Source organism: Tachysurus vachellii, chromosome 7 (assembly GCF_030014155.1).
Source record: "Tachysurus vachellii isolate PV-2020 chromosome 7, HZAU_Pvac_v1, whole genome shotgun sequence".
Lineage (NCBI taxonomy): Eukaryota > Metazoa > Chordata > Actinopteri > Siluriformes > Bagridae > Tachysurus > Tachysurus vachellii.
The window spans coordinates 8,986,940-9,014,597 of record NC_083466.1 but is presented as its reverse complement, the minus strand read 5'-3'; the positions used below and the strand labels follow the sequence as shown (position 1 = coordinate 9,014,597).

General features: G+C 39.1%; 1 protein-coding gene across 2 annotated transcripts in view; it reads left to right on the top strand.

Annotated features, from left to right (window-relative positions):
* Positions 1 to 7,421: 7,421 nt before the first annotated feature.
* The window catches only part of yes1 (YES proto-oncogene 1, Src family tyrosine kinase), a 32,621-nt gene continuing 12,384 nt past the window's right edge, over positions 7,422 to 27,658 (top strand). Inside the window, exons 1-6 of one of the 2 annotated variants that reach the window (XM_060874116.1) lie at positions 7,422 to 7,771; positions 20,748 to 21,038; positions 23,318 to 23,417; positions 23,794 to 23,892; positions 24,273 to 24,376; positions 24,511 to 24,660. In XM_060874116.1, coding sequence (XP_060730099.1) covers positions 20,756 to 21,038; positions 23,318 to 23,417; positions 23,794 to 23,892; positions 24,273 to 24,376; positions 24,511 to 24,660 — 736 coding nt within the window. In that variant the 5' untranslated portion in view covers positions 7,422 to 7,771; positions 20,748 to 20,755. Of the gene's footprint in view, positions 7,772 to 12,878; positions 12,945 to 20,747; positions 21,039 to 23,317; positions 23,418 to 23,793; positions 23,893 to 24,272; positions 24,377 to 24,510; positions 24,661 to 27,658 lie in introns of those variants that run through there. The other variant, XM_060874117.1, reaches the window with a different exon arrangement.

Sequence of the window (27,658 nt, the reverse complement as noted above, 5' to 3'; positions counted from 1 at the left end):
AAGGGGAGGGGCATGAAAAAAATGAGCCAGGATGAGTCATTGTTTCAGCCCACATATGGGCCTAGGCTAAGAAATTTGTGCTGCAAATGTGGTTGCTGATGATGTGTGTTCTGAGACTGACATATGTTACGCAGTGTTATACATTAAAGAAGGTTCTTGTGTGAGGACTAGGCTGAACAGGTTTAAATGAAACATATTCATCTGAATTACTCATACAATTGTGGATTAACCAATATATTCATAGATTATAATACCAAAAGATGACTGATGGGGTGTCTAATATATGGGGTTGCAAGTATAATGCCATTATGAATCTAAGAATCCATTCTTATTTATTTTAATCCATTCTTATTCAATTTCAACTACCACAATCAAATTACACACCTGTTCTCTGCTGATATGACTACATACGGCAGTGCAGACAAACACGTAGGTTCCATCTAACGTAAGATTTCTTCAGTTTGTCTCACTGGTGTTTAGTGTATTGCCTTAAAACACATGGTTTCTGTTTCAGAGTAGAGCCACTTAACCATCCAGAAAGCTCTTTAGAAAGCATTTTTGTGTGTAGTGAGCTTGTGTGCCATCCACCAGTTTAGCGAATAATGTTCATTTTCTAATCCATTATTGTACACTATTAGGTTGTTTTTAATCATTGTGGAATTCTTTTTATTTATTCAAGTCTCCAACAGTAATTATGTATATACCTACATTATTATATATTATATTATATATTATTATATATTATAACTTGAAGACATTCTATGTGGCATTTTTAGGTAAGGAACATACTTGAGATCATTTTACCTGCACATGAAGATAGTACACACTTCAAGTTTCCAACAACCCATTAGAAACAAGTGCAAGATAGTTTCCAAAGTGCTAGTATTCAGGTGTATTATACCATCATCAAGGCATATATGTGCTTCTGTACGCCTTGAACCTTAATTCATTTTGCCTGCTTGTCATGCGTGACAAGCTGGTACTTAACTGGGATTGTAAGACCAGAATCTACACAAAACCTGTATTTTTTAAATAGGGGTAAGATTGCAAAATTTATTAAAAAAATAAAACCCTTTAATTAGTCCTGCTGCAAACCAGTTCTCTTTAAAAGTCATATAATTTGCATAATGGTGTTAACTTGCTTTCGAATAAAGTGTCATCTGATCTGAAGTGCTTGTGGAATCACTCGGTTATCTGAAGGTGAGGGAACAAAACATGTCTAAAACAGCATTCTGCAAAATGATCATTCAGAATTGTTTGTGTGGAAAAAAAAATCCCAAATTTTCAACATCAAACCTATGATTTCAAAAAACTGGAAAGAATTCTGCATAATTCCACATTGTAATACGGTAACCCAGTAAGTTCAGGAAATTCTTATTCAAGCCACAATTTAAACCATTAAGCCTACAAAGTTATGAGTTGAAACAAGCTAATTTTACTTTTTTAAACAATACACAAATATAATTTCTTCACAATTACAGAATAACAACAGTATAAATGTGTTACTGTGATTATTAGACCAGCAGGTTGTGCTAAAGGTAAGTGAATTACAGCATTTTAACACTGCTGTAGGTGGGGCTACAGGACTATATACAGGGACTATCGTTTGTGGGCACTGCTACTGCTGATAATTTTATGTACAGATGGTCTGCCATAGTCAGCTATAGGTTCAATAAAAACCTTAACAGTCTAGTGTCGAAGCCCCAGTGACAAAACTGGTTAATTCTACCACTTCATAAATAATAAATACATTTTTAAAAAATGTTATGTTTGAAAAGACATGTAGGTATAGAAGAACAAAAACTACATACATACCTGAGTTAATTTCAGCATGAACCCATGTTCAGCCCTTGATATTTGTTGTAACTGATAAAAAAATAAATAAATAAATAAAAACTGGGCAAAAGAAATTATGTAAAAAGTAATTAGAATGAATACTGTAACAAAATTCATGACAAATCCGATCAATCTGCAAGATCACAATTAACTATAAAAAATGTCAACTATTAGCTATGACATATATTATTATGAAGAGCAAATAGAATGCATATTTATTTATTTTTTATGCTTACATAACAATGAATTCCATTTCTAAAATAACACTGTATAGAGTAGAACTGTGTGTGTGTGTGTGTGTGTGTGTGTGAGAGAGAGAGAGAGAGAGAGAGAGTGTGTGCATTAATTTCTACAATAGAAATTCAAGTAAGAACATGAGTAGTATAAAGACAAGTCCCAATCAAAAAATTTTTACATTGTGTTCAAAACATTTTTGAACATTATCCTCACTAAAAATAAGCCACATAGCTTCAGTTTATTTCATTCTTTATTAAAAATAAATAAATAAATAATAGGGCACCATAGAGATAAAAGGTATTTAAGATACTTACCAAAATTGAGGTAATTATGCTAATATAATAGTTAGGGTAGTAGGTGGCTTAAACGGTTAAGGCTCTGGGTTGTTGATTGGATTATCAGGATTTATTCCCCAGCACTGCCAAGCTGCCACCATTGGGCCCTTGAGCAAGACCCTTAACCCTCACTGCTCCAGGGGCCCTGTATCATGGCTGACTCTGCACTCTGACCGCAACCTCCAAAGTTGGCACATGTGAGGAAAGCATTTCACTGTGCTGTAATGTATATGTGGCGAAATAAGGGCTTTTATTCTCTTTATTTTAAAAAACGAGGCTTAACAATAAAGAGCTGATGATAATGTTGACAGCAGAGCTTAATATTGTCTGTTTGTATTGAAATGAATTCATATATGTCCTTTCCTTGTGTAACCATTATATTATGGAAACATCAAATACAATTGTATGTAATACTATACATCTTATCTAGGTGTGATTGTGGCTCAAAGGATTCAACTCCTCAGAAGCTCTCCTTGGCCTGCAATGCTCAAGGATTCTGACTTACTAGTAAGTTGCTTTAGTCACATATTGTACTGCTAATTAAATTAATAATAGAATATTAAATATTAACCAATAATATAATAGAATATTAAATAATAATCATTCAAGATAAAATGTAAAACATACAGTATGAGGTCAATATTAAATATATATTTATATATATTTAAGAAATGAATAGCTTACTGAAGTATAAATTAATAATGTATGATGACTGTGTTTGTGAAAAGGAAAACTAAAAAAAAAAAAGAATTTTTATCTTTACTGCTATGACCACATTTGCTATGATTTTTATCATCATATTTTGCATGTTATTATATAAATATTATATTATATATAAAGTCACAGCTTATTATTCAGTTACATCTGTAATTTTTAAACACATTGTTCAGTAATTACTGTGGATTATATAAAGTATGTAGTTATAAAACTAAAGAATGTTAAGTCTCAGAACAGGTTTTGTGTTAAAATGTTCTTTGTCCAAGCTCTTTCCTAAATATTTCTAGTGATACCAGCCTACAAGTGTTTTCTACGGATCTGCACACGTGCTAAAATAATGACAGAGATGACACATCTGGGTGAGTACACAAGTTTTATATAGAAACATAAAAAAAAATTGGGCCTGCTCCTCATAGAAAAGCAAGACAGCAGTCACTAAGCACTTTCTAGTCATTTTACAGTTGTAAGTTCGATGTAGTTTTCTCAGCTGGTGTCTTCATTATTATGTCTAGCAGGTTGAGGAAAAGCATTTAAGGTACTTGAAGCTGTGAGGGCAGCAGAGTAAAACAGAAGGTTTCATTTAGAGACATAAAATAGGGGACAATGACTTGTAAGGCTGAAATGTAGTGTTAGTTTTATTCATTGGGATTAGTGGTTATTAGCAGACATTAGCTTACAATATTAAATATTTCATATCTCTATAGGGCTTTATCAAATGTATGCTATTATGATGTTGTGTGCCTTGCTAGATGACAAACAGATCTGACATCTTTAACCTTTCTCTATGTCTAGCAGACAAGTGCTTATGCTTAAAGGGTGCCACCATTATTCCATTTCCCAAGACACCATCTGTCTCCTGCTAGACTGATTCCTGCCCCTTTGTGCTGACCTCTGCTATTATGAAATGCGTCAACCAGCTAGTTAAATCCTATATCTGCTCACATTCACCATGCCCCTACGGACTCTCTCCAAACAGATTTACAGACTGATTCACTGGCCTGATGATGCACATGGTTTTCTTACATTTGGAAAACAGGACACATACATAAGAATGTTTGCCCATTAATTACAGCTTGGCCTTTAGCACAGTTGAATCAGTCAAAATAATTACATCCCCACAACACCCTTGTGTAGTAAGGATGCCTGGGGGATGTGTAGTAAAGATGCCTGTCAAACATCTAATGCTGTTCCATACAGATGATCCTGACTGGTTGTGTCACTGTAAGGTATGGCAGCATGGATGGTTTAACATATGGGCTAAGCAGGGCTTAAGCCCTGGGGCCCAAACATGTTCAAATCTCACTGACAAGTAGGGGAGGAAGAAAGTGTGAGAAGTTTACTTAGTGTAGATCTTTCAATAGATCAGCAACAACGAGCTAATCAACATACTCTCACCAACAGCAAGAAAAAGGAGTATATATAACAAAATATTATCAAAGCAATTAAAAGAAAAACAAAGAACTAAAACACAAGCAAGCAGTCAGGTAATGTCAGGGCTCCAGTGTGCAACCTTTAACTTCACAGATCTGCATCTTAGTTCAGATCTGTCTCTGTTACAATTTGGTCAGGCCATCTTAGCCCCAAGACACTATTTAGCTTTAATCCAGGGTTGGTGGTGAAAGAAAAGATTTAATCACAGGAAGCAATCTTCCAATTTTATTTGTGGCATTTATCAGTCATACTGGATGAGGAAGGCTTCAATATCACATCAGACGTGTGCCTAACCAGAACAGCCGGTCACAGAAAACCAGGCTAATGATCAGTTCTTATGTGGACACTATCAGGGCTACTAAGTAGACTTGAGTCCATTCTCACCACCAGGTTTTCTCTATGTTTATACACGTATCCATTTTATATTGTAAATTAGTCACTTTACAACCACTGACAGCTGATAAAACATTGCTAATCTTGTGGCATGCATCTGTCCAGGAATGGGCATTGTTTTGCTGGGAAAGCTTGGAAAAATCCATGTGGATTACTTTGTGAGTTACTTTGACACGTACCACGTTAACTAAACATTGCTGCAGACCAAGTACAGCACCTCTTCATGGTTACAGTATTCCCTAACAGTAGCTGCAAAAAATAGTTCAATAATGGATTTAAGAACATGATAAATGTGCCTCCAAGTTCCCCAGATCTCAATCCGATCGAACACCTGAGGGATGTGCTGGGCAAACACATGCAATAAATGAAGGCTTTACCTAGTAACTTACAGGACTTTAAGGATCTGCTGATACCTTCTTAGTGCCATATACCACAGAACACCTTCAGAGATCTTTTGGACAATATTACCCTAGACAATATTACCTCTAACCCTAGACAATATTAGACATATAGCTTTAATGTTGTGGCCGATCTATGTCTGTAAGCTAGTTTAATGTCAATTACATCTGTTCTTAGGACATCCACAGCATTACGATTACATTTACATCTACAGGATTTGGCAGACGCTCTTATCCACAACAAAAGTGACAGCCCTGACATTTCATGAAGCTGGGCTTTATATAAAAGTGATGAGAAGATAGCAATCAAGATTTGGCAAACACATGGAAATCTCTGGAATGAGGATGTCTAAAACAGAACTTTTTGGCCTTGGTACAAAGCATTTGTAAGAAAACTGCTCATCTCCAAAGGAAAACCATCCCCATATTCAGGCATGGTGGCATTAGTATCACATTTTGAAGATGATCTTTTACGCAGAAACTGTAAAATAAACAAACAAAAAATACATAAGAAGAAGAATAAAAGAATACTGAATGGCAACATTTGAGTCACTACATTTCTCACTATATGATATAATGAGTGTGATAACAGCAAACAAAGCAATATGTACATTTATTAAAATGTATTATTAATTTGGTAACATTTTCATTTGTAAAGGATTCAGCATCTGCATACATGAATAGTAACTTCATATTTCCCATGTCATTCAGTGTGAATGTAATATATAATATAATCTAATGTATAACATATTGTGCCTTACATACATCTGCACTATTTTATTTATGTGTATCTACATATACCCTACTGTACCTTCTGTATCTCTCTCTCTCTCTCTCTCTCTCTCTCTCTCTCTCTCTCTCTCTCTCTCTATATATATATATATATATATATATATATATATATATATATATATGTATATGTATGTATATTTCGTGGACCTGTTTATTCAACTTGCACATTTTCTTTCAATGCCATAGCCTTAGAACCACTTACTTGTACTTTTCAACAATGTCCACACATCTCTGCACTGCTATAGCCTTTATATTTATTCACTGTACATATGTTTACATATATATCTATATCTCAAATGCTGTACATATGTTTACATATATACCTATATATTACATGCTGTACATATGTTTACATATATACCTATATATTACATGCTGTACATATGTTTACATATATACCTATATATAGTACATGATGTACATATGTTTACAAATATACTTATATATTCCATACTATATATAGGTATATATGTAAACATATGTACAGCATGTAATATATATATATATATATATATATATATATATATATATATATATATATGTATGTGTATATATATATATATATATATATATATATATATATATATATATATATATATATATATAAAATTACATGCTTTACATATGTTTACATATATACCTATATATATTACATGCTGTACATTTTGTATTCTATTAATCTTTCTATTATTCTTTATATTAACCTTGTGTTCTATGTTTATGTTCTATAAAGCCGCTTTGAGACTATATCAATTGTAAAAAGTGCCATACAAATAAACTTGAATTGAATTGAATACTATGCAATGACAAAGTTCTATCTATCTATCTATCTATCTATCTATCTATCTATCACATAATAGTGTAATATCACTACTAGTGTCGTTTAAACAACAATATAGAAGTTTCCCTCTGAGTCCCAGTGGAAAAGGGGATTAAAAAACAAAGCTTCATTAAATGTAATCAACAGGCAGGGGGCGGTATAAACATAATTTATACATTCACCAAAACGTTCCTTACGTTAAAATACGTTCAAATTTGCTGACAAATCATATTTGCTTTCCACTCGCCGATTCGGATAGATATTCTCCCCGGAAGAGATTCCCGAGGCGGCCATATTGTGGGATGTTTTGGCCCAATCCCAAATTCCTCCATATGGGACATGAAGTGCGCTAGAGTGGTTTTAGAAGCCATTGTTTCACAGGCGACGTTGCACACTTCTGCAGGGGGCAAGGGTGCGGTTTGGACTACAGCCATTGGTGCAAGTTGAATCAGGGTAAAAAAAAAAAAAAGGAAAAGGAAGCGTCCGGCTTTGGGAAGCGTTCACAATTCCTTAGGCTGCCTTTTTGTCATGCTAGCATAGCCATGCAATCTCTACCGGTTCCGGTTTAGGCTGTTTTTTTTTTGTTTGGTCTCCATTTCTGTTCTCTTGTTAGTGACGCGAGCGGATTTCTGTAACGGATTTCATCAACAATAACCTCCAGTTTGGGTTTCGAGCGTGTTCAGTGAAACATGGAAACACCAGCGCGGCAGAAAGGGCTTGTGATTTAGTAGTGAACAGTGTTGCACTTTTCAGTGTGTCCCGAGTCTGTGGAAGTGAAAAGACGTATGAAAATAAAACAGGTTTGTGTGAAGGTAAGGAAATGGGAACTTGGGGGCTTTGGAAGTCAATCTGTTGTCTGGTTTATTTTTAATACTGTGGTTTGGATCCATTTGTAGTTTCTCATCGAGCTAATAGTCATTTTGGTGAAATGTGCGTCGAAAGTAGTTGTGGAGAAAATGGTTAAGGCACGTTGTCTCACTCTGTCTCATTTTGTCTCTCTCTCTTTCTATCTGTCTCTGTCTCATTTTGTCTCTCTCTCTTTCTGTCTCTCTGTCTGTCTGTATCTCTCTGTCTGTCTCTCTATTTTCTCTTTCTGTTTGTCTGTCTCTCTCTCTCTCTCATTTTGTCTCTGTCTCTCTGTCTCTTTCTGTCTCTCTCTCTCTCTCTCTCTCTCTTTCCCTGTGTCTGTCTGTCTGTCTCCTTTTCTCTCTGTCTGTCTCGCTGTGTCTCTCTCTGTCTGTCTCTCTCTCTGAGTCTCTTTGTATCTCTCTGTCTGTCTGTCTGTCTGTCTGTCTCTCTCTCGGTGTCTCTCTGTATCTCTCTCTCTCTCTGTGCATCTCTCTCTCGCTCTCTTGCTCTCTCTCTCTCTCTCTCGCTCTGTGAAAGTTCATGACCGAGTTCTTAATGTCCATGCAAACATTAGGCCCAGGGAAGCAGGGGCCTTGTGATAACGCTCCACTGTTGTTGTTTTTACTCTTTCTCTCATCTTGAACAGTAACATCATTTCAAATCTGGGTCAGTTTCCTCAAGATTCCTTCAGGTCCAGAGGATAACAGACATTGACAAAATACAGGGTTGATCTCAGTCTCTTTAAAGTTCTGACACTGTGGACTATTAGATTTATTGCAGTTATCCTGATCACTGCCAGGGAAATTGTTAGATACATTATGCACAAACGCATGCACACACACACACACACACACACACTTTGCATGCTCTCCCTTAGCCACTTTCACAGTCATGCTACACAAACGTGTACACACACAACCTCGCATCCTTTCAGTAACATTTTCTCTCCTTGTTATCCAAGAAGACTATGAGTTTGGCTCACCAGCTGAGTGGCAGCTCTCTGTCCTAACATCAGGCTACTTTGTGACAAGCAATGAACTAACTATCCAATAAGTCTCTGAATGGAGCAAAACTCTTGCCAGTTTCAGAGCGGCTGCACTTTCCATTCGGTCTAAAAAAAAAAACGAGGCCACTTATTTGAGGGGAAAAAAGCGTGTAGTGTCCCAGTTAAGCAAGATCTTAGTTAAACATATATGAAAGTGCAACTTCAAGTCAGATGGGTTTCAAGCAAGGGACCGCTGAAGAACAAACACAAAGAGCTTCCCGAGTCTCAGCTTTCTGTGATTTTCTCAGGCTTTCTGGTGCAGTTTTTACGCTTGAATTTCAACGTCCTTGAACCTCCTTGTGTTGCTAATGCATAGTGTTATGAGCTCTATGTTAAGTGCTGGAGTTGTTGAGGACTAGAGGCTCAGCGGTGGCTGAATCTCTGTTGCTTTCTAAAACGGCCGCTGTTCTGTGTCGCTCTGCAGTCGATCATCTCGGACATGAAAAGAAGGACAACAGATGAATCAGAGAACACCATAAAGGGTGATTTCCAGGAGTTAGGATTTAATAGACGAATAGAATGAAGCTGTACACTGTTTATTTATTTGTCAAGTGATTCTTTCAGACAGACGCAAACTGCTCCTACACAATCCCTCAGATCGTTTCCTGACTCATTTGGAGCTCTGAGTCCTTTTAATCAGATGGTCTGAGCAGCAGCAAGGCAAGTTCGAATAATGAGAGGCAGAATGCATTTACCCTGACACACATCTGTTTATTATGGAGAGCTTATGCAATGCAGTGCCCAGCCTTTCCCTCCTTCCTTTTAAGTTTTCCTTTAACTTTCTCTCATCTTCCATTTTGTGATCCTCCTTCTCCCCCCTCACCCCATCGCTCCAGCTTTTGACAGGCACAGCAGGTGGCTTTTGTGGTATGAATGGACTCGGAAGGAAGTCCCCCCCACTTTCTTGGCTCTGATTGGCAAGTAGCGGCAGGATGCCATGGCGATTCTGCAGTGCTGTGAGAAATGGCAGCTTCATTTACAGAGTTGCACGCGAAGCCTTGCTCTCGCGCTCTGTCTTTCTATTTACAAACACCACGTAATCCAAGCAGCTCCTCCGTCGAAGCTGATGGTCTGATTCAGTTCATCGCAAGCAGTATTACAGCGGGAAGAGCCGTGTGAAAGAAAGGATTCTGTTTATATTGCAGCTTCTTTGAAATTTTTGGATGCTGAGTACAGCTGTAATTAAAAAACACTTCTCTAAATTCTCAGATTAAAAACTGTCCACGGAGGTTAATGCGGCTGGCAGCAGAATTAAAGGGATTAAGCTTGTGGCTTAGATTATTATATAATAGCATGATGGTTTTGCATTGGTTTGCTGCAGCATCGAATATCTGATCTTATTCAGGTTGGCTCTGGCTTTTTTAGAGGAAAAACGCTGTGGGATATATAGCAGCACTTCTCGCAATTACTACATTCGTCTTACCTTGAAACCAAGAGCTTCTTAGAAATATTCTGCCATTTTCAACCACACTGTCTTCAAAGCTACAAAGTAGGGGAAAAAAACCCATGGACTCAACCCACGTTCCCTTTTTGTTAGCCAGCTAAAAGTGATGCATATTTTCCTCTGCAAAATATGGAAATACTCAGCGTTTCAGCTTTAAGAAGCCGTTGTATACAGCAGGACTCGAGTCACTTGCTGAACTCAGAAGTGCAGAAATCACCCCAAGTAACGATTAAAGGGATTGCGAGACCGTTTGTCGAACGCAGCATATAACCACAACAGTGTTCTTACAACCAGATTAGGCTGTTTGTCGGACTAAATAAAAATCAGTACGTCACAGCACACACTGCGGGAAGATTTTGATCCGATTGGTCTTGATTTCACTGAGGCTTTTCTGAAAAGTAAAGTTTTAACTTGTTTCAACTTTGGCAGCACTCGACAATAAAGCAAAAAAACAAAGACAGAAAACCTGCGGGCAGAAACTCTATTTAAAACACTGCATCCCATAGGATTACATCTAAAATATGCCCCGCAGTTGAGAAAAGCAAGGCCAAGTGTGAAAGCAGCCTAAATCATTATCTGATTCCAAGTTCTTGTCTGTACTTGTTCTGTGCACACACTCTTGCTGGGCGAACTGAAGGAGAAGTTGCCCTTAATCTTTGTCGGTTTCTGTGGTATTACTGGCACAGAGACATTTCTTTCTTGTGGTATCCGTTGTCTATGTGCGCGTACTCGCGTACCCAGTTTGCTCGAAGCGCTGTCTCAGCTGCGTGCTGTAATAGAGGTCTGTTCAATCCTGCCGCGTTAAGCAGCAGCTTCCTCAGTTTGCTCCGGAAATTCTAACTAAACCGCTTTGTCTATTGTCCAATCAGCAAACCATTCTTTCTCACTTTTGCTAATCACCACGGCTTCAATATTCGAGCACAGATTAAGTAAGTACTCTGTAACATGGTTCACAACACTCCCTGAACGGGAGCGTCGTTCTTTTACTGGCGTCTCTGATAAGGCAGAGCTGGCTCGAACGGTTTCACATGACACGTACACACACCTACTTTTTGTAGCTCTGGCGCAAGCGTGTGCTTGTGTGTTATCTCCTTATGGTTTCTCCCTTCGGTCTAATCTTCAGGAGTTGAAATGCTGCTTATTTGGGTTGAGGTCTGCTGATTTACCTGGCTGCTTTATGACCAGCGTGTTTTGAGCTCTTGTTCCTCCCAATTAGATTGGATACGTCGCTCTAAAATTTGGCAGACAAAGTTTCTTTAGAGTTCTGACTTTTTTTTGTCACTACCACCACCATATTTCACACATGAACCTGTATGCTTTAGGTTATGAGTAGATTTTTTGCCATTTTCTGTTGACATGCCTGAGACATTTCTGTGACAGTGGCCACTTCAACCCAACCAACAGCAAGAAACAAACTAAACTATCTATATATAAATGATAGGTGACTCGTTGCTTAGTTAGAGTGAACGTTAAGGTAAGGCATGCTGAAGCAGCGTCTCTTGTCGAAACTTGTGGTTACGGAGACAGGGGAAAGTCCGTAACCTAATAGGATATACAGCCGCTCTTGGGATTAACTGGAAAATTGTTTGCAGGAGTTCTATCTAAGCTCATCTACATCACACTTAATCACACTCCAGATTTAGGAATGAAAGAAGTTTACCGCATAGTAACAGGTAAGAAATATACCACATAGTAACAGGTAAGAAGTTTACCGCCTAGTAACAGGTAAGAGGTTTACCGCCTAGTAACAGGTAAGAGGTTTACCGCCTAGTAGCAGGTAAGAGGTTTACCGCCTAGTAGCAGGTAAGAGGTTTACCGCCTAGTAACAGGTAAGAGGTTTACCGCCTAGTAACAGGTAAGAGGTTTACCGCCTAGTAACAGGTAAGAGGTTTACCGCCTAGTAACAGGTAAGAGGTTTACCGCCTAGTAACAGGTAAGAGGTTTACCGCCTAGTAGCAGGTAAGAGGTTTACCGCCTAGTAGCAGGTAAGAGGTTTACCGCCTAGTAGCAGGTAAGAGGTTTACCGCCTAGTAGCAGGTAAGAGGTTTACCGCCTAGTAGCAGGTAAGAGGTTTACCGCCTAGTAACAGGTAAGAGGTTTACCGCCTAGTAACAGGTAAGAGGTTTACCGCCTAGTAACAGGTAAGAGGTTTACCGCCTAGTAGCAGGTAAGAGGTTTACCGCCTAGTAGCAGGTAAGAGGTTTACCGCCTAGTAGCAGGTAAGAGGTTTACCGCCTAGTAGCAGGTAAGAGGTTTACCGCCTAGTAGCAGGTAAGAGGTTTACCGCCTAGTAGCAGGTAAGAGGTTTACCGCCTAGTAGCAGGTAAGAGGTTTACCGCCTAGTAGCAGGTAAGAGTCAGCAACCAATCAGGAGAGAGAAAAAGTCTGATTTGGTGTGAAGCTAGTGGATGAAGGGAGATTGATGTTCTGTGTTTAAAAAAAAAAAGTTTAGAAGTTTAACAAAGAGAGCTCTTGATAGCTGGCTTTTAACCACCGGGAGGTGTCTGTACACGTCTCTGTGTATTTTAAACTTTGGCACAACAGGTGAGGGTGAGTCATCTGGCACATTTGCTTGAGCTCTGCTGTTTAATATGGGTGGCTGCTTGCGAAAACCCTCCACATGACACAACTGTAGTCTTCTCTACTGGTAACACATTTTCTAGTAGTTCTGAAAACTTCAAGTTATTTTCTCCGAACATAATCTGGTAACTGGGTAAAGAGATCGTTCTAAGATTTTCCAGGATATGTAGGAGGTTTCATTTCTTTTCGGAATGAAACTACAAATCGAAACGAAGCTGCAGGATGTATGTTGTCCCGATATGGTCTGTATGTTTTTATCCCACTTTATGGACATGTTCGGCAGCACAGGTTTCATAATCACATCCTGCCACACCTTATGTGCACTAGGGGGGTAGTTACCTAGCTGAGTTGAGTCACAACAAACAGCTTTTTTAGCAAACTCTACAACTGGACATGTTGCAAGCATCACACTGTGTGTTGCCAAGTAGATTATTCAAATTAAAAAGTAGGTTTTTCATTTTTTTAGGTTGTATTTTTGATGATTAGTATATACCTATGTTCCATTTCACCAGCCGTGCTGAGTTTATCAGTGGTTATCAGTCAGAGTTATTGCTCTGACGCTGCCTGCTGTGACACAGCATATACAGCTCTGTAATGATTAACCAGTGTCCTCTCGCTGACTTCAGGAAGGGTCGTGTGCAGACGATGAGCATTTGGCTTTTCCTCAATTGACTCATTCTGTTTTATTTTATGTTCTCACTATCGTCATTCTTTCTAGTTAGAAATAGAAACTTCCTGATGTTCCTTTACCTACCGAATAAGTCATTGAAACGTTTTTTGGAGGCAGATTCTGCTCACGTTACTTTGAGATTTCGGGTTGGCTGTAGATTAATCACTGTGCTAATAAACAGTATGGAGTTATTATTTATGGAGTAGATGAGCTATTAGACTGAACTACTAAACTACTGACATTAAAGTCACTCGGGAAGCTTTAATAAGACACGTATTTAATGTTTCTCCACAAATGAAGCGTATCATGGTACCGAACCAACCAAACCAGCCTTGGAAAATACAACATATTACAATTATACTGTTCTAGAATCATCCATTTTTACTTCTGTCTATGACTTAGGAAGTGTCACATGTATACATGTGCACTCCAGACAGGGCCGACATTATCAGGACTGAGGAAAAGCACCGACGTGACCCATCAGGATGCTTATAACCGTCACACGCAGCACCTGTAAATTAGGCACTGACCTCAGGACCACATGATTCACTATCATACTTCACTCCATCGTCAAGTGAAACACAAACTCCACGGTCATCCGTTCAGCTCACACACTTTCACTTTGTATTTGCTGTGAACTTAAAAATTCTTTTCTCAATTCAAAAAATCCTAACCTGTTAAATCCGTTTGTGTTTGTCGAGCGTCAGTCTCGTTACATCAACGCGAGGAAGTAGAATAAACGTGACTATGGAGCAGGGCAGCAGAACCTCTTTCTCTAATAGATCTTAGCTCTTCTTTGTCATGCTGGTCATACAGATAACGCTCTGCTAGTCTTCCACATATGGAATGAGCTGGGTTTAGATGGAGAAACTCAGGGCGGTGAATTGGAGCACATGAGCATGTCGTTTATAGAATTGTATTCGGTTTCCAACCCAATTTAGGATTATTTGCTGTCTTGACCTAAAAAAGATAAATGAAACAAGATCTAAATGCTAAGGCTAGACACAACAGTAACTGTTTTTTTAAAAAAAAAAAAAATCTGTCAATGAGATTCTTTAATGCGCACTAATGCATGCCATATTTCTGCTCACGCCCAACTTGCATCCCTTTTAAACCCACAAGAGAAATCATCAGTCTGTGAAAATTAGGAGTCAAGAAAGGAGTTTTTGTTTTCACGTTTTTATGATCTACCTACACTATCACCGTTGGAACCGTACGTTCTGACCGTATGGTTTCGGCTTGCATCCGTTTGCTATGTGACAAATCAGCTCTGCAATCAGTGCCCTAGATTGACCGTAATAACCTAGAGAGACAGTGCTTATTAATTTGGGATGGTTATTTGATTCTGACAGAAGTAATCTGGATCAGTCATATGTCCATGACAGTGTGGAATTTACTGTATATGAACCAAAGCTCAAATGTCTCGATGAAGCATTAATGGGGTTGGTGTCGGACTTTAGTGAATGAAAAGCAGTAAGACGGCACGTGGCAAAGATATTTAGGGTTTGTTTGACTTCGCTAACTTATGCTTAGGGCTGGGCGATATGGCTAAAAACTGTATAATGATATCAGTGTTTCATATCGGTCGATATCGATAATTATTGATATTTTTTATGACCCGTTTAAAATAAGGACCAGGAGAAAAATATATTACATTTAAACATTTTTATTTTAAACTTAACCTTCCTCTGACCATTATCCCCTCAGTTATTAAGACAGAAATGTCAACAACTATGGAAAACTCAAATAATTAAAATGTAAACATAAGTCGAAAGTCACAATGAACACTTAACAAATATCTCTTAACATTTAAGGTGCAAAATAAAAAACTGCCATACTGGCGAGCTGAATTTTTCTCTTTTATTTACAATTTCCTCGCTCGCTGCTGCACTCATTTTCTGCTTATCAGTCGGCGGTTACTGATGAGGAATCCAGCAGACCAGCACGAGACAACAATATGGTGCAACCAAACTTGTTTTCCTCCGACAAAGTATAAAAAATATCGAATGTTTTATCGAACACATTTTTTATTGATGTCGATCACGTGTCTATCGCGATACATATCGTTATCGGTTTATCGCCCCCTACTTATGCTAAAGATCCTATTTTAATGCGCTTTGGAATTTTGATATCACAATAGATCAAGAACATGGATCAAGAACACGATTCCTGATATTTACCTCTAGACGTCACACACAAATGTGGAAACGTTACACATTTTGAACATCAAATGATCACCCAATTTTTTTAGGTGAGCAGAAGTATAGGAATAAATGGTCTTAAAGTAAACACCACTTCAAGTCTGATTACATAGCTCTTGCTTGCAATAACCACACCAAGCAAGTGACCCACTGACCCACCAAAACTGCCTCATTCTTCCTTCATGGTGCTTTTCCAGTCTTGACCAACAGCTTCTTTAAGTGTCTTGTTGAGGAGGTGAACTGCAGCTCAGCTGGGTTAAGTTCTGCTGATCGACTTGTCCAGACTAAAACCTTCCAATTTTTTTTTCCCCCTCCATGAAGTGGTTTGTTGTGTTGGCATTGTGTTTCGAGTCACCGTTTAGCTGCACGACGAAGTTCCTCACAATTATTTCGGACACATTACTCTGTAAAATGCAGACTGAATGTCTCCTTGGAACGGTTCTGCTACCATCATGAGTTACATCATTGATAAAGATTAGGGTGTCTGTTACAGAAGCAGCCATACAAACCCAAGCCCTGACACTACCACCACTATGACTGACCAGTTTACCTTATGTTTTGTATCATGAGCAGATCATGTTTTCGTCTTTCCATCACTTTCGTAGACGCTAATCTCGGTTCCAGTGTTTTTTTTGGCTTGTCTCTTTTTTTTTTTCTTCTTTGTGCATTCACACTTGGCCATCTGAGTCTTAGTGCTGTGGAGTGGTTTGTATCTTTCTGCTCTCAAAGTCTTCTCTGAACACTGGATTGTGATACCTTCACCCCTGCCCTGTGGAGGTTGTTGTTGATGTCACTGACTGTTTTGCGGCTTTTTTTCTTTCTCTGAAAGTCACAAATTCTTTGCCACCAATTGCTGCTGTTTTCCTTCGCTGACTTGTTCCGTTATGAGACTGACTTTCTTTCTCTGAAAATCCCAAAGTTTTGTATTCACTATACCCAATGCTTGGGCAATGGCTCTGATCAGTTCTCCCCATTTTCTTTGCTTTACAATTGCTCACTCCTTTCCTACTCACTCGCTGGTTTATTCTTTTGGTTTAGAATCAAATGCAGTCACATGTTCAACCTCTGCTTTTTTTGGTCTTGTGAAAAACGAATGGGTTTCAGCGTAAAGCAGAAACATGCGCATCGGCCTCACTGGTTCAGTACTTCAATAGGGGGTCCATGTATGTGGGCCCCGAAACTTTAACACATGAACTGTACGACTAATTTAAAAATGTGCTATAACATTTAATCCAAGCAGTGAAATCCTCCACAGGGATTGTTTTAGAATGAATTGTGTATGTGTATTGTTCCTGTTAGTTTTGATAAATCTTTAACGGCTTTTCCATACGTTAGGGTCGTTTACAATTTAGCGGTTAGTCATCGTGTAGTCCAGTTCACGACTAACAACTTTTTTCCCTTTGTATCCACTCTGTTTCATTTTAATATAAGTCAGGAATACTGATAAAGTAGGAGATATAATGAGCGATCAGATATCTTATATCCTTAAAAAAACAACAACAAAAAACGTTTCATGATTTTTCTTTTTCTCCAATTTTAATCACAATCCAGGGAAGTGCACTTTGTCCTTGTCTCTTGAAAGCAAATAGAAACCAACTATTGGCTGAGTGTAGACCAGGTTAAATGAAGAATATTAAGATCTAGATAATGCCATTTTATAAGATAAGATATACCTTTATTTGTCCCACAATATGGAAATTTCTCTGTTACAGCAGCAAAATAAAGTATTTATTTTGTAAAGACATAATATAATATACAGTATGTACAAAAACATAAATGTATAAAAAGAGTAGTGATTGCACATTTTTCAAAATTTCTGTTATTGTGTATGTTTAAAATACATTGTTATTACGTTTAATACGTTTATTATCGCAGTCAAATTCAGTGACTTTCATTTGAACCCAACTAAACCTCCTAATTTGGAAAGCTGAAGACTAAAAAAGCTCTCATCAATGGCAAGAAACTCGTATGCATTCGATAGGAAGAGTCGAATCTTAAGAATATTAAACTAAGAGGGTGCGATTATTTCTTAAAATAAAATTAGATAAAGTATTCCCTGGATGCATGCTTGATATCAAGCCGTGAGAGTAAAGTACACGGAGAGGACATGTCCTCATCGCCCTTGAAAATGCAATCTGGCAGAAGAAGAAGAAATCGTTTTATATAACGGCTCACAATATAAACCGATCAAAATGCTTTCTAAAAAGATCACGTTAATCCTCTCACCGTGTTCCTCAGGGTTTGTCGGTAATAAAATGTCTCCTCTGTGATTAAACTCTGGCATCTGTATGAATAGGAAAAAGGCACGAGCGCATTTCTGCTTTCTTTTGTATGTTTTCGGGGTTTTGCCCAGTGCAGCAGATGCAAATTGAAGCATCTATCGTTGGTGATTTTGTACATGTTTTGCAACCTACGAGTTTCATTCATAATCCTACCAAAGTTTGTCTGTCAAAGGATCAAGTTAGAATCATAAGATGTTTCCTGATTAGTCAGGAATCGTACAGCATCTAAAGTATCCCTGTCTTTCTTCTGATATAATTTACTTTTAAATACAGTGACCTAAAGTGTTTGTATCAGTGGACAGAGTGTCCTGTAAGGGATTAACCTATCAGACTAGGGGGATTAAACAGGGGTCAGGAGATCTGAGACGAGGAACCCAACACGGACGTATAGGCCACATCATGGAACTACATGAAGTTAGCCTTTTGTTTTATCAATAACTGACTCTTGATGTTGTCAAGGTTTTTTCTTGAATCCTCTATGAAAGTTGGTGGATTTTCCTGCTTGTTTAGTCCATGTTTTTGAGTTGAACGTTTATAACGATCTTAACATCTTACAATGTAAAACGTTCTCATTATAACAGTGTTGTAGTTACTGAGTGGATTTCTTTTCAGCTGTCAAAGTGATATTTCAATGTACAAATGCATCACATCATCGAAGTGCATCACTTCTCCTTTTCTGTGGACTCTCCTCGCTCATATCTGTCTCATTTCATAACTCTCAGTACGGACATCACGTACGGCATTCTGGATGGCCGAAAGAAGATGATGATGAAGTAGTAGAAGATAAAAATGTCCAAATGTCCAGCAGTGTCAGTGAAACCTGGGGAAAGCTACCATACAAATGTTTGTCACTTGTTCCCATTTATTTCTTCTTGCTGTTTCCTACCTGCCTCCTTGTTTAATGGAGAAGAAAGCTCGTCCTGTTGACCGCTGAACACTCAGGGCTTTACTGAAGATCGTTTTGAAAGTAACGGCTCTCCGGAGTAGTCCGAGTAGTCGTGTATAGCTGCATGAGGCAAACTCCCAAGTATACAGTGTTCCCATGAAGACGGCGTTCTGCTGCTTCAGAGCAACTCCTTATTAGAGCCTTTAAACATACAGCATGGATGTTATCTGATGTACGTAACTCAGAAGTTCAGATCTTCTAACTCGCATGCTCGTTGCTGTTAAAAGCTTCAAACTCTTGTTTTTAATCCAAGAGCTTTTAAGAATATGATGTTCAATCTCAGAGGAATGTGCTTGGTTTCTTCTTTTTATATGCACACAATATTCATTCATTCATTCATTCATCGTCTACCGCTTATCCGAACTACCTCGGGTCACGGGGAGCCTGTGCCTATCTCAAGCGTCATCGGGCATCAAGGCAGGATACACCCTGGACGGAGTGCCAACCCATCACAGGGCACACACACACACTCTCATTCACTCACACAATCACACACTAGGGACAATTTTTCCAGAGATGCCAATCAACCTACCATGCATGTCTTTGGACTGGGGGAGGAAACCGGAGTACCCGGAGGAAACCGGGTACTCCCCGTGCCTCGGGTTCTCCCCGTGCCTCGGGGAGAACATGCAAACTCCACACACACAAGGTGGAGGCGGGAATCGAACCCCGACCCTGGAGGTGTGAGGCGAACGTGCTAACCACTAAGCCACCGTGCCCCCCATGCACACAATATAATCCTAAGAAATAATGTGGAATTTTCTCCCTGCTCTTACGCTCCCATCTTGTCTGTTCCACCTTTTTTAGTTAGTTATTTATTTTTTAAAGAAGTGTTTGAGGTTTATAGATGTTGATGATAGAACAGTAGAAATACTGAACACACAGCAAAAGCTTATCCAAACGTCGGCTCAGAGTGTGACCCTGCCGTAGCCGCGTGCGCTGTGTCATCGGCTAAAATTCATTAAAAACATCCATTTAAACACATGACCCGAATTTGCCATGTAAGAGTACAAAGATTTTCAGCTCCTGTGTTTTGTACATGTGGCCAAACTTTTATCACAATGTGGATCCTTTTGTATCATGAATCTATATGAAAACATTATCTGTGATAGAACTGCATGCATTCATGGCTGCTTTTTTTAATCATATTGTGAACTAAACATCAACAAAAGACAGTTTTTTTGTTTTTTTTTTTCTTCTGTAACTTTCTTCCTTCATGTTTGATTCGTTTCTGTTCCAGCAAACTTCCTAAAGCTCCTGGCTATTACCTCATTATGAAAAGTGGCTGTTTGTCTCAATTTGTGTTACACATGACTATTTTTTTGGCTCCTCGATTTCAGTCTCTACCTTGTCCCTTGCTGTTATTTGTTCATACATTTGAAAAGCAATCGCTCTGTCCGTCTGTTTCTAAAGCCTGCTTCATGCTTCGACAGAGCTGCTACTGAAAATGATGATGATGAATCTAAAAGTTCGAAGCACTCGATCTAACTTTTACATCGAACGTTAGTCTATTACTTCCACCTGAGAAACAGCTGGAAGTTGTGTTTCTAATCCATTAAAGTGAAACCGTGCTGATTTGCGTTATCTGCTTATGATTAGACTTAAGTTTCCTGCTACGATGTCAGCATAAACAAGAGCCGAGGCTTAACTGAGAAAAAAGAAAGGAAGTCAAAACGTGACCCTGTGCAACAAACATGGCAGTTGGTGTATTTTAAGTGCAGAGCTGCGGTTCTTAATTCGAGGATCTTAACCTCTCAACATCTCTCTCCAGGCTTGATAATGGGCTGTGTCAAAAGTAAAGAGGACAAAGGACCATCGCTGAAGTACCGACCAGATGCTTCTAACCCCACCTCTGTTCCCTCCCACATGGGTCACTACGGACCAGACCCCACCCAGATGGGCCAATCACCAGCCCTCAAGGGTCCCAACAGCAGCTACAACAGCCACGCTTCCTCCATCACTCCGTTTGGCGGCTCCTCGGCCACCATCACTCCATTCGGCGGAGCCGCTTCTTCGTTTTCCACCGTGGCCGTAAACAACCCCTTCCCCGGTGGCGTCACAGGTGCGTGGTTGAGGATCGTCATCTTGTACAACATATGAACAACAGTTATAAAGCATCTATTTATAAATATTTATCTACAAAGTTAGCTTGTCCTTCATCTAAAAAGGATTTGGAAGAGTCAGTGGGCTTGAATTTTTGGGCTACACTTTAGAACAGGGAGAGAGTTTGTGTACGAGTTATTTTAAACGGAATCAACAGTAAACATGTCCAGTGTGGAAACCACCAAATTTTAAGATAAATGCTTGTGTCTACATTTCCTATACTTTTTTTTTCCCTTCCTGTTGCATTATGGTTACCAGACTGTCTTATGTGAGATGTGATAACCAGAAGCTTCAAATCTTTTTTTTTTTTAATCTGTGCAACCTGACTAGAAACACAGTGGCGAAGGCTTCCATGTAAAAACAAAGTCCAGGGAATATTGATCTGGCAACACACTGAGGCGTAGTGGGAGGTTAGGGTTTATCTACAATGAAACACACCAGCATGTTTTGATGTGACAAATGTTTCACATAGTAAGGAATAATAGAAAGAACCGTCTAAAGATGACATTTTACTTCGGTTGTAAAGATAGGATGTAGGAAACGGTTGTAGTAAGGAAAGGAGTCCTAAAACATTCCTAGTTAACAGTTTGATGCACAAAACACGCACACACGAGACAAAACACATTTTATCTTGATTAAATGGATTAAAACGCAGTTTTAGAGCTTGGTCATTTCCTCAAGATTTTTTCCAAAAGTAGGTGTTTGTTACTGTTACATCAGCGATTTGTAGCGCACGCCTTACGGGGGCCAGAATTTATGCACATGTCTCCACTGACGCAAATCCTGTACTAATATGTCACGCTCGATTCCAGTTGTGTGTGTGTGTGGAATAAAGAGTGATGCTAATGTGATTTTGTTTCTGTTCAGCTTTCTCTATGAGAATCGCTTCATTTTTTTTTCAGGCAAGACTGTTAGTGAATAGCTCTATTGATACTGCTCGTCTCTTTTCAGCGCGTTTCACTGGAATATTTGTTGTAATGTCATGTCTGCACCCAGAAAGAAGCGGCTGATAACTAAACCTTTGTCTGACATGCATAAACCTCGCAGACATCGCATTCATCGCGTTTAGTGAGTGAATTCAGCCATTTGGTGCCCAGGGACATGAGGGATTCAGAGGTTAGCCGTGCCATTTACAGTTTTCCAGGCTACTGGAAGAGTAAGAGCGAGAGCCTCTTTGTCTCTGAAATAGCTGGAAATCTTCACTACGTTCCAAAGAGCTCCAGAAACGGAATGGTCATGTTGTCTGTTGTTGCGATTTCTGCGCTAACTTTGTTAAAACACAGCAGCTTAATGCTTAAAAAGACCCATGTCATGTACACTGATACTAGCGGCGTAACGCAGTGCTGAGATCTGGATCTGCTTATGCTTTAAATATCTGTATCTGTGTTTGGCTTGAAGTGAAAACTTTGCTGATTCTTTGTTCCTGTATGAGCAGAATTCATAAATACATAAAAAAAAAATTTTTTTAAATATAAATTTAATATATTTTAAATAAATATTGTACAAATAATATTTAATATTATTAAATAGGGGGGCACGGTGGCTTAGTGGTTAGCACGTTCGCCTCACACCTCCAGGGTCGGGGTTCGATTCCCGCCTCCACCTTGTGTGTGTGTGGAGCTTGCATGTTCTCCCCGTGCCTCGGGGGTTTCCTCCGGGTACTCCGGTTTCCTCCCCCGGTCCAAAGACATGCATGGTAGGTTGATTGGCATCTCTGGGAAAAATTGTCCCTAGTGGTTGGCACTCCGTCCAGGGTGTATCCTGCCTTGATGCCCGATGACGCCTGAGATAGGCACAGGCTCCCCGTGACCCGAGGTAGTTCGGATAAGCGGTAGAAGATGAATGAATGAATGAATGAATATTATTAAATATATCAATTCTTTTTTTTTTTTTTAAATAAATAACCTACCTGCAATTATTTTTTTAATCGGTCAGAATTTTGTGATTAATTTTTATTGTTGCTGTGGGGGTTTTTTTTTTTTTTTGCTTATTTATTTATATAATTGCAAGCACAGAATTCTACTTGTGAAGAGACACGTGTAATTACTTTCTATCATACCTGAACTCATGTTCAATGTACAATAATCGAAGAGGACTTTGGCTGAATGTGTTTTTTTTTTTTTTTTTTTTTTTTTTTTTTTTTTATAAAGAATTTGCTTTTGGGATTTAAGTGAATTATAGCGAATACTGTGAATTCAGTGTCTTTGTTTTTTTTTTCCCTCTCTTTATCGTTTTTAGGTGGTGTGACCTTTTTTGTGGCCTTATACGACTATGAAGCCAGGACATGCGATGACCTCTCGTTCAAAAAAGGCGATCGATTTCAGATCATCAACAACACGTGAGTGTGTAGTGTGTGACTAGGACTAGCAGTGATCAGGGTTTGTTTCTGCTTTGGCCTGAAAGACGATCCATCAGCCTGAAATGAATTTGACAGGATTTACTTTACTTTAAGCTGCTATCGCATTGCAGAGCGTTACAGAAGGATATCTGGGTTAATGCTCGTCTTTAGCGGGCCGTCTGTTTAGTCGGGCCTCTAGATTGTGTCTTAATAACTGCATGATGGATGAATTCACTCTGCTGTTCATGAGGTTTTGTTTAAATGCTTTGGATACCCAGATGTCATTGCTTTGCTTTTTTTTTTCTACCTTGCTGGCATTGAAAGGCTGTCTGTGGATGTATATTAATGCTGTTTATGTGCTGGCTCACTTCCACAGAGAGGGAGACTGGTGGGAAGCCCGTTCCATCAACACAGGCAAGAAGGGTTACATTCCCAGCAATTATGTGGCCCCTGCTGACTCCATCCAGGCTGAAGAGTAAGCTTCTCTTCTCCTCTCCTCCTGCTCTCATGTCATGAGCTGCCACTTCCATCCTCACTGTAATTAAGAGCGTGTGATCGACATCACGCTACAGCGGTCAGGCACTCACAAAACCCCAGGAGTGCACATGACAAGATAACAAATGGGTCTCTCTCGCTCGCTCATACGTATAGCACTGCGTGCTAATAGCAGTGTTGTAGTTTGAACGTTTAATGCTGGTGATAAATAACAAACACACAGGTTTTTAAAAGGCTCTGCGTATGCTATCAGTGTTATCAGTTGTAACCTTTACCTCACATACACATAGATTTCACTATTTTATAAGCTGTCAACAGGCCAACAGTGCAGCATCTGTGACAGTAGGTTCTGTTTTTCAGATGGTACTTTGGGAAAATGGGACGCAAAGATGCTGAGCGACTGTTACTGGTTCCCGGAAACCAGCGAGGGGCGTTTTTAGTCAGGGAGAGCGAGACAACAAAAGGTGAGCCCCAGTCTGGAAACTTTGGAATATTAAACGTGGTATGTAAATATTAACAGCCGAGTTGACTTAGCACGGTGTGTGTCGTGAACATTTTTCTTGTGTAAGAACGTGTGTGCATTCGTTCTTTCCGACAGGTGCCTACTCCCTCTCGATACGCGACTGGGATGACCTGAAGGGTGACAATGTGAAGCACTACAAAATCCGCAAGCTTGATAACGGTGGCTACTACATCACCACAAGAGCTCAGTTTGAGACACTGCAGAAACTGGTCAAACACTATACAGGTACAGGATTGCCGCACAACACGTTAACAGTACAGTAAACATGACGTCTGTGTGTGTGTGTGTGTGTGTTACCATTTTTGTGGCCTTATACGTCTATGAAGCCGGTTCAGAAAAGGCGATCGATTTCAGATCATCAACAACACGTGAGTGCATAGTGTGTGTGACTAGGATCGCAGTGATCAGGGTTTGTTTCTGCTTTGGCCTGAAATACAATCCAGCAGCCTGAACTGAATTTGACAGGATTTACTTTACTTTAAGCTGCTATCGCATTGCAGGTTGTTAACTTGTTAAAGGGTTGCAGGTGTACAAGTAGTGACCAGACCACACGTTTAAAACATCCCTCACTTCCCTTACGCACGTGCACATATTAACCTCATGCTTTAGATCTGTACCTAATAAAATGATCATTTTATCAGGGAGTTAGTCAGAAACTTAGTCAGTTTCCCTATGGAGCATAAAGGAATTCAGGGCAAGAAGGATAAAAAATAGAAGTGTGTATGAAGGGATTTTATTTTTGACCATATGGGTTTCCTCCCTTATCTCTGGTTTACTCGTGTAATAAAAACTCTAGTAGGCAAAATGACCTCTAGGTGTAATTGGGTGTGTGTCCATGGTGTTCTGTGATTGACTTCACATCCCATCCAGGGTGTTTTCCTACCTCACACTTGCTCCTAGAATAGGCTGTGGATCCACCATGACACTCACTCACCAGCATAAAGGTACTGATAAACGATGAAAGGACCGATGAACTGTTGCATGTTTTAACAGGGTTCCCACGCGTCCTGGAAAACCTGGAAATCCTGGAAAATTTATGACCAATGTTCCAGTCCTGGAAAACACATGGAAAATGAAAGAAAACATAAATTGTCCTGGAAAAAATCTTGTTGTCCTGGAAAATGATTATTTTTAAATAGTGATGCTCCGATTGATCGGCCACCGATCATGATCGGCCGATATTGACTAAAAATAGCTAGATCGGTGAACCCCAAAAGCGCTGATCAAAAAAGCCAATCACGTGACGTAAATTACTCGCGCGACTTTTTCACACGTGCATGCACGCGCACAGGTAAACAACAGCAGAGCGGCACTTACCAGTGGCAACATGAGTTCTCCCGTCTGGAAGTTTTTCAAAGTGTCCGATAAAGACGTAAAGTTAGCCGTTTGCAATGTATGTCGTGATGAAATCCCTCGACGTGGAAGCAAGCAACGGCATTTTAATACCACTAACATGATTAGGCATCTTAGAACACGCCATACAAATGAATATGCAGAGTATGAGAAACTAAACCAGCCGAAGCCAACAACATCCCCATCCCTCAACCAGCCGACTGTGAGTGATGCATTTAAACTAGTAGTGATGTGAGTGTGACTGATGCCTTTTGTGATTGAGACATGAAGGATTTTGTACTCTGTATTAGTAGGCCGAGGCCCAGCATGTTTTGGTCTGAAACATTTTGTGGCCAATTGTTTAATTTTAATATATTAAAAATTTTATTTACATTTTACAAGTAGCCTGGGCCTATGTAACCTCATACCATCCCAAGTTCATCTGGTTGGTAACTACCTGCTTGGCCTCGTTGTTTCTCTGCCTTGTTATTTAGAAAGGATGGCATTGGCTTACAGTAGCTTTCATTATTTTATTTTTTGGATCTGATGTAGTTGGTTCCTCAACTACATCAGACGTTCATAATAATAACAGAAAAAAACACTTGCCATAGTTTTGTCCTTTGTGGCAGTAGCCAGTTTTGGTGTAACAAGTTTTACATTTTGCTGCCAATTATAAAATGTAATCAGTGTATTAAGAGGCGACATCCTATTAAGCTGATCTGATGTGTGTTGGTCTGCCTGACCCCTCTTTGTTTGGAATAATTTTACGTTACTCTGCCTTATTTGGGAAAGATGGCCTACAGTAGCTTTAAGTTCTCATTTTCTAAAATAAACACTTGGTGGTTCTTCAAGATCTTGACTGTAGCCTATTTCTACAGTTTTTTTCTCAATACAGTTAATTTAGAGTTAATTTCATTTCTAAAAATGGTGCTCTGCTAGATTATAGATAAAAGATTCCCATTCCTCTGCCATTCTGTGATCGGCAGTGATCGGCAATCGGCAGATCATGATCTTGGTGATCGGTGATCGACCCCAAAAATGCTGATCGGAGCATCTCTATTTTTAAATGTTCTTGATCATTTAAAGAACAGTTTACAACTGGTCGAAACAATTAGTAACAGAAAGCGCTCTGTTCAGGGATGCTGAGTTTTGACGGGTTTTTTGTTATGCTGTTTAATCTTGCTGTGACGGATGACGCTGGCGGTTTCAGGTGCTAGGAATGGTTTAAGTGCTCGAATGTTTTCAGCAAATGGTGACGGGTAAGCAGGTTATATTAACCTTGTTAATCTGAATATCATGTGCAAGGGGAATGCACAGCAAACTAAAGCATGCATGACGGCATTGGCCTGAGAAAGGAAAGGGTATTAATATGTGCAGTCTTTTTATTTTATAAATGTTGAAATTTCATTCACATGACAAAATTACTTTAAAAGTATAGTTAAGTAATAGCCATAAAGTGTACGTTGTTTTTAAGACTTCTGGAGAGAAGAAAATATTACTTTAGGCCGTGAATCTGTGATCCTTGTCTTTTTTGCTAAATTTGAAATGTCCTGGAAAAGTCCTGGAAAATGATCTCTGAAAAAGAGTGGGAACCCTGTTTAACCCTGACTGTTAGTCGGATGCCACCCAGTGCACAGTTTGTTTAACTAAGGAAATTTCGTCCTGTAGTGTTCACCGTAAGCTGTTCTTGTTGATCTAATGCTGAACATGTGTGCTTACTGAGTAGGCTTGTTCCTGATCAGAGTTTTAAGGAGGGTTTTTTTTCTGCTCTATCCATTTAAGAACAGAGAGCAGAGTGCTCGCGGTTTCAGGAGTATCAGGTCAACAATAACATAATATATTAAAAAAAATCTTAATATAATATGATGTAATATAAAAAAACCAATATTGA